This window comes from Etheostoma cragini, chromosome 10 (genome assembly GCF_013103735.1).
Source record: "Etheostoma cragini isolate CJK2018 chromosome 10, CSU_Ecrag_1.0, whole genome shotgun sequence".
Taxonomy (NCBI): Eukaryota; Metazoa; Chordata; class Actinopteri; order Perciformes; family Percidae; genus Etheostoma; species Etheostoma cragini.
Genome location: NC_048416.1, coordinates 16,020,084 through 16,028,144, shown reverse-complemented (window position 1 = coordinate 16,028,144; position 8,061 = coordinate 16,020,084). Strand labels below are relative to the sequence as shown.

Sequence of the window (8,061 nt, the reverse complement as noted above, 5' to 3'; positions counted from 1 at the left end):
ACACCTTCTCTCTCTTTCACCCTCTCTGTCTAGTTGCCTATTCCTGTCACTTTGCTGGTGGCTAATCCCATGCCGTGTGTGTGTGTGTGTGTGTGCGCGCCCCTGCCTTCACTGACCCTGGCATGGTGGTAGACCCAGAGAGACTTTGGCAGCCCACACACACAGAAACACACACTCTTGCTTCTATCAGTCACTTAATTTATATCTTTGCTTTTCTGTTTGAATGCAGTCTACTATCTCCTCGCTCTCTCTTTCTGTTTTGGTCTGTCGCTTTCTCCCCCTGGTAACTTCACTTCTTTCTCCCCTTTGAGGCGTTTGGTCGCTGTCCTCCCTGTTCTTTGCCCCACTTTAGCCTTCTCACACCGTTCTTTCCTCTTCTTTTTATCTTCATCTTGCACACTCACCTAATTCTCTGCTGACATTCCCTCCTGCCACCCTCTCGTTCTCTTTATTTTTCTGCTCCTGTTCATGCCAACTCAGGATGATGCTGCTGTCTTTCTTGAAGGAGAAAAGAGACAAAACACGAGAGATAAATGGAATAGAATGTAACGCCATATGACATCAGGTTCTAATTATGCTTAATTTTGAGGGCTTTGTTTTTCATGCACGGCAGGAGTTGTGTGCTTACAAATTAATTTCCTAATCTGTCATGCATCACTAAAGACGAGAATATTTATTTATTTGTTTACAGGCAAGTTTAATAGTTTTAGGCCGGGGATCAGAGTAGGTTTAATTCACTTAAGGTGAGGCGGAGTTAGTGTTTACTTAAACAAATTAAATAAATGTACATTAATGAAACAGACATGCTCACAAATATAGTAAAACTGTTGTGTTCCGGCTTATGTAACTGTGTTTTAAGTTATGTGTTTGTGTGTGCATGGACTATGATTTATTATGTGTGTCTGTGTTCCCTGAGTGGTCCCCTGATGCAGCGTCCCCGTAAATATCCCTCTTTTCCCCTCCCCCTTCTGAAAATAACTGGTGATGTATGCTCTACTGCAAAGTGGTTGACTCACCTTGTGTTGTGTTTCAATTGACCTCTGATGAAGCAAGAAAAAGTGTGTGTGTGTGTGTTTGGGTGTATGGCGGGTGTGTTCGCTGTAGAGCCCGACCGATATATCGGCGGGTTGATATTATCGGCCGATATTGGTCATTTCCCGATTCATCGTATCAGCATTTATATAGGCAGATTTAAAAATAAAAAATAGTGTAGCATAGTTTGTCCACCACAGGGCACTTTACAATGTCCCTTTTGGCAACACTGATACTTTTTATTTTGTGGTGTTATTGTGTTTTGTTCAACGGACTTTAAGTTTCATATCTTAAGTTTGTATTTTTATCCATTTTATTTATCAGAACTTTAATATATTTTGATGTTCTTCTGTTCTGTTGTTACAATCAAACAAATTATTATCATATTATTTTAGTGAAAACTCATAAATAACTAAAAAAAAATTGTTGCGTGTTTCTGGAATTTTTTTACATATGTTGGCCGATATGTCAGAATATCGGATTTTTTATAACCAAATATTCGTATCGGTATCGGCCTTGAAATCCTTTATCGGCCAGGCTCAAATGCGCAGTGTGCACGTTACATAAGCTGTAAGGGGTCAGAGTGGAAGACATGGGGCCTTCAAATATAATACATGTGTGCACAAATTCATGCAAGGTTGACAAATCATGAGACAGTTGTGCTGCAGCTCTGAGGTCTCAATAATTTGATTTTGGAGTGGAAGATGAGAAGAGAAGCCTTTCATTGTCAAGGAGGAGTACACTATGTGAGCTGGAGACAATGTTTATTTTCTTTTCTTCTCTTGTTATTCCCATCCCATTGACCTCTGTCCATCTCTTTGATAGCTCTTCCTTATTTATATCAGCTGATAGTGTCTCTATGTACTTGACTGGGAAATGAGTCTGAAGACACATTGATCTGTTTTCTGAACAGTGAACAGGCAATCGTTCACATACACACAGAAATGCCAACACCCATGCACACACATAGACAGCCCATATTACCCCTTTCTTTTTCTCTGCCTCAGACAGACACACAGACATCACCCTGACACTGTGTGTGTGTGTGTGTGTGTGTGTGTGTGTGGGGGGGGGTGGTCAAAGATGAAAGTGTCTGAAAAGAGTACAGTGAAGAACGCTGCAGGCTTCCAGCAAGAATGATTTTTTTTTTTTTCGTAGATGTTCTATTTAAGAAAAAAAGATGCACGATCACAGTTGAGAGCAGCGTGATGACTTGCCTCCTGGGGGGAAACCACAAAAAGGAAGAGGAGAAGAAAAAAGGAAAGGGTGGCAAGCATACTACAGGCAGGATATGGAACTAAATGAAGTGCTGCATCAATAGACCTGATATTGAATTATTTGAATAGATGGTTGTTAACACGTCCCCCTGAGCTATAACCCTCATGTTGTTATTCGGTCAAATTTGACCCCTAACAACAAAATGTCAACATTAAAAATATCAAAAAAAGCACCCGCAACATTGAAAAAGTGACAAAAATGTTGGAAAAAGCAATTATAATGTTGAAAAAGTGACCAAAACGTGTTTTCTTTCGTGGTTGACTGGAAGACAACTTAGGGGTTAAAACAGTTTTTTGTCGGGATTTCTGCCATTTCAAAAAGTAATTCACTTCTACACCACTGTCATAAATAGGGACATTATGAATTCATTATAAACACAGCCAAACATCAAGCGAGTGCAACACAAAACATAGCAAGTCAGCTAATATTACAAGCTTGTCCAACAGAAAGAAGGTTAACAGTTATGGTAAAATAGCTACATAATGGTGTTTTGATTTTGAGAAAAGAGAGGCTCTTTTAAATTAAATTTAACAAAAGTTCAAATAACAAAATGGCATGAAAAAAAAAAAGTCTTTATGCTGCAGCGTGCTGAAAAGCTGTATCTCCTAACAGATCCACATTTTCCAGTGCTTTTCCTTCCCTACCCTTCTCACTACATTTTCTACGTTGTGGGCGGTTCCTTTTCCCCAGGTGGCTTAGGACCATTTTCCGTTGATGCTTCATTGGTGCGCTGCCATGTCCACCCCCCTAGGCGCATCCTATTAGATTTCTTTGTCGCCCAAATGAGGAGGACGTACTTCTTAAATGGTGTGTTTGAGTTACTTTCAAGATGTGAATGCTTTTCAAACTACAGGAATAAACATACTTTATTCTAATCTGGTCGGCGCACCAGCAGGGGTCGACGCCAAGACGGATACACGAAGGATTTCTTCCTGCCGTGTGATTACAGAAGGGCCTCCCCCTAACTTTCAGAGAGCAGACAGGCATGATTTAATTAATTTAGGAAACTGATACAATTGTCCTGCCTAAACGCTGCTGCAGCGTGTATTGTGACTGCATAAAAACATAAAAGTACACTGAAATCAAAGATTAGCATTGTTTTAGCATTTTTAAACTCTACAATTGATACTCATTTATTCATGAGTTCATGTTTATAGTCTGTTTTGCTGTGTGTCTGACTTCCTATCTATCTACTAGTCACAAAAATAGTCTAAACGTCTTAGATATTGGCAATTTATTACGTCAGAAGGAACACCAAAGTTGTCTATATGTACCTGGTGGAGTACTTCCTCCACTGTTCCACACTATTGAGTGAAAGTTGGGATTGACAAACAATTCTTCTCAACCACATTTTGCTGTTTATCCCACCGGGCATCCTTTGGGGATAATGAACTTTTAACAGATGATTTAAACTTGGTTATAAAAAGTGAGTCTATGTAATTTTGAAATAGAATTAGAAATGATGGGACCAGAAGTTAGAGAACTTCAGACTTTATGGCTCTTCTTTATTTGTGATACTGTCAGAGTATGTTGTAGCAAACATTTCAATGGTTGTATCACCATGTTCTTGACAGTTTGATTGTGAAGGTTTTGTTGCTGGAACCAGAAATTATATTTGACCATTTTTCCAATTGAAATTTGGTAAAGCAGGTAATAATTTTCATTTTCAAAGTCATTTTAGTAAGCTGAGACAGATTCCATATTCTTTTATGATTCAATGCGCACACACTTTGCATCTTCATTGTTGAATCCTTTGAAGTATTTTTATGCAAAGCTGGGGGCAGACATTGAGTTGTATTTAGATGGTGGAGCCTACAATAGATGAGTTTGGTGGACCAAAAGGAAGTTATCGTTGTGCTGCCGACTTTTGCAGAAGGGTGTGAATAAATGACTTACATAAATGACTTCTGTATTTCTGTAGTGAGACGTATGATATATTTCTTGGGAAATAGTTTGGCTGTGTATTCCCGAGATTAAACCCTAATGTGGAGTGTAATGAACATTGCAGCTTTTAGGGGTTCTGAGCTAGGTTTGGTTTAGATTCATTTCTAGTATGTCTGTATTTTCAGGTAACTGCCATCTTGATGCAACTTTGAATTTACAGCTTCTAATACATTAATTAATGAGAGTATGAGAAGATGGATAGATAAATGATGCAAAGTGAAGGAGGAGGTGGTAGAGAGAGGGAGAGAAATCCCAGACCTCGCCAGCATCTGTGTCCTGTTTTGTCAGTAATCTCTTCACTGTTGCGTAAGTCCTTTGCCTCAACAAGCTCTGAGCTCTCACTCTCTGTCTCTCTAACACACAGTAGTTATCAGATATTAGATATCAGGCTCATGTCTTCCATACGTCCTTGCATGTAATGTACTGCAGTGTGTTGATTAGACACATTCATGTGTGAGGACACACACAGTTGATGGTCAGATATTTGGCCCTTTGAGCATTTGTGTTTTTAGATTGCATTAAAGGAGATTGAGAGCATAAGTCCTCAGAGAAGACCAATTACACAGAAGTAGGGCAATACACGTGACCTACATAAACAAACACACACACACACAAACCGAGTGAACATGAAACCAGAAAGTACTGAACTGTAGAGTTGTTTCGCTGAGTGTGTGTGTGTTTAATCCTGTTACTGATAAACCATTACACACTAAAAAGGGCAAAGAAAGAAGAGAGAGAAGAAGCAGTTTTCTTACCTGCTCCTTTTTTTCGATTTACTGTTGTATGATTGCATAATTTAAATACTTGTTTTCATTTTAGGAATACATGTTTATTTCATTGACTTTAAGACAAAAAGACACTATTAAAACGCAATGTAACCATATACACTCATTTTAGTAAGCAGTACTTACTTTAGTGTCACACTACATTAATCTTCAAGCACTTTTAACATGTGATGGGAACTTGAGGGGGAAGAAGTAGTTAACAAAAGGAAGAGAGATTAAAGAAAAGATTGTGCTGAAAGGGTCTCTGGTGTGTAGTGGGGGATGGGGGTACAAGAAAATATCCAAGAAAATACAGTTCTCTTCCCCAGTTAGAAGTCAGAGACAGAGACCGTTTTATGTCCAATTTATTGTGTCTGCCTTATTTTTTCTGTAACGCTATACATGCTGAAATTGGTTTGGTTTGCATATGTGAATGAAAAAGTACATTTTCTTATTAGATTGCAGGCAAACACACACATGTTGAGTAGATCTCATCTTCAATTAGCCGTGCATCATCCTTCATTTCTGTCTCCTGTTTCCCTATTGTGCCAACAATTCTGGATGATAATTTCACCCTGCCTTCTAAGATATAGCGGAAATTCCCGCACATCTACCATGTTTCTGAAAAATGGTTTGTAAACTTAATTCCAGCAATTACCACACAACAGGCTCCCTGTCTCAGGTGTCATTGGTATGAGGGTCATGCCTGCATGTTTACTGACAGATAAATATGAAAAGAAATAGATGGCAGATGGAAAAGAGAGAGTGCAAAATTTGAATAAGAAAGAAGAGGGGCCACTTTATGTTTTGCAGATCATTTGTCATTTGAAAGGTTCTTCTCATTTTCTCTAGTTTCCAGAAACATTTTCAATTTAAAACTTTACCAGGTTTCATTTTAGGCTGTCAATAGGTAACTGCATTGGCTGGACAGAAAATGCAAATGGAAGCAATGTTTCTATGGAGCACATAGATGGAGAAAAGGGAAGTGGAAGAGGCTGATGGCAACTGATGAATTAAGCTTGATAATTCAATTTAGCACTCTGAGAAATAGCATCACATTTCTGTAATATATGCAAACTGTTTTCACGTTCATGCCAAAGGTTATATATGTTCTCTTCTGGTCAGTGCAGTTGAGTTTTTTGTCCATTTCATCTCTGTTTTCTTCTCCTCTCTCGCCTGCCGCCCCTCTCAGTGTCTCCCCCCCCATCTCAGCCTCTGGTTGTGGAAAGGTTTGCTCTAAATTTTCCATGAATCTTTTGCTTTAATCCAGCTCAAGAATTTTTTTCTCAGCTTAAGTAGTTTTTACAGTTCTAACTTGAAACTTGACCTTCTTTTGCTTATCCTCATCTTTCATGTCTGTCTTGTTTCACAGTGATGATAACTCCATGTGCCTCTTCACGTTCATCTTCTATATGCCATTCTACCTATTACCAGTGTGTATATTTCTGTGAACACCTTGGGCCATATTCAGAGTTAAGTGCATCTAGTGAGGAGTTAATACCTTATTAAAACACAAACACTAAAAAAAGAAAGTAGATTTTTTTTTTAAATCAGGAACCTTATATTATTTTTTCAGATGGGATTTTAGATGATATGATTGTTTTACGTAATATATTACCGTGCCATAACATTGCACCGTGTAAACCATGTAAAGCCCCTTTTTGTCGACCACATCTTGCATTTTGCATTCTATGGACGGGACCTGAGTCTCCTTGATGTTGCTGTTATTGTCTTCTGAGAAAATCAAATAACAAATGGTGGTGATTGAAGGTGATATTTCCTGCAGACGTTTGCACTTTTCACCGTTTGTTGTTGCAAGGAACTCTGAAAGCTTTGATTTCTGTTTTAAATTGTGTTATTTGGCAATTCTAAATCTAAACTAGTGACAAAGGGGAACAATTTAAATTATAGAATACAATTTAGAAAGTGGCCAGTCCTCCTGGCAATGGTTAGGTTTGTTTATAGGAATTATGCTAATTAGTGAATAACAAGGGGGTAACAACTAGTTCATACAGCGTTTTTTAACATAACATCACAGCGTCTTGCTCAGAGCGCTGGCCGTTTGTTTCAGGCCACGCATGTAGTATGTGATTATGTTGAAGCTGTTTGGACTTTAGAGAGGTGTATTATGAAATTCACTTTAGTTTGGTGCAGTGACTAATTACTTTAAGATTTAAACGACTTTAGCTTTATATGTATAGCACTCAATGTAAGAGCAGCTACACTGTGCCCAAATAGTAATGCGCTCTCTCTCTCTCTCTCTCTCTCTCTCTCTCTCTCTCTCTTTCACACACACTTTACCTTTGCAGTCCAGGGTGGTAGCCTGCATGACAGCTATCCTCAGCCAGATGGATGATCGTCACTATAATACATACATAGACACCTTCACCGGAACCTCTGATCTAGTGGTAGGTACACACACATGTGCATATATCTGTTCCACATCCACATTGATAGTAAAATGTAAAAAGAAAAGCTGTATTGAATGAACATATATCATATGCACACACAATCCTTATCTTTTCCTTTTTACTGTAGGACTTCTTGATGGAGTCCTTCCTACTTTTCAAAGACCTAATTGGGAAACATGTGTATCCCTCTGACTGGATGGCCATGATCATGGTACAGAACAGGTACTACAAGCACCCACCTGCTTGTCTCAGATATGCCTCTGTAACTGATATATTTTCTGAACTTCCCCAGTATGACCTGCTGTTGGGACATTGAGGCTTGGTGTATGTGATTATTATAGATTGTTGACATCCACACAAACCCACATGGGGATAAGTTACAGATTGGAAAGCTAGGGATCAGAGCTATGATGATGATGATGAAAAAGGCTGATGTGACAAATGTGTTTCTGCAGAGTTGCAGCGGTTTATATGTATACGTCTGTGTGTGTGTGTGTATCTATGTATATTATAGTATATATATATATATATATATATATATATTGTATGTATACATATATATATATATATATATATTGTATGTATACATACACTGTATGTGTGTATATATATGTATGTATGTATGTAGATGT

The 8,061-nt window shown here is 38.4% G+C and overlaps 1 protein-coding gene across 1 annotated transcript in view; it reads left to right on the top strand.

The window, feature by feature from the left end:
- The window catches only part of LOC117951605 (dedicator of cytokinesis protein 2), a 93,053-nt gene that overhangs the window by 68,479 nt on the left and 16,513 nt on the right, over window positions 1-8,061 (top strand). Inside the window, exons 27-28 of the mRNA XM_034883379.1 lie at window positions 7,328-7,426; window positions 7,557-7,651. Coding sequence (XP_034739270.1) covers window positions 7,328-7,426; window positions 7,557-7,651 — 194 coding nt within the window. The remainder of the gene's footprint in view (window positions 1-7,327; window positions 7,427-7,556; window positions 7,652-8,061) is intronic.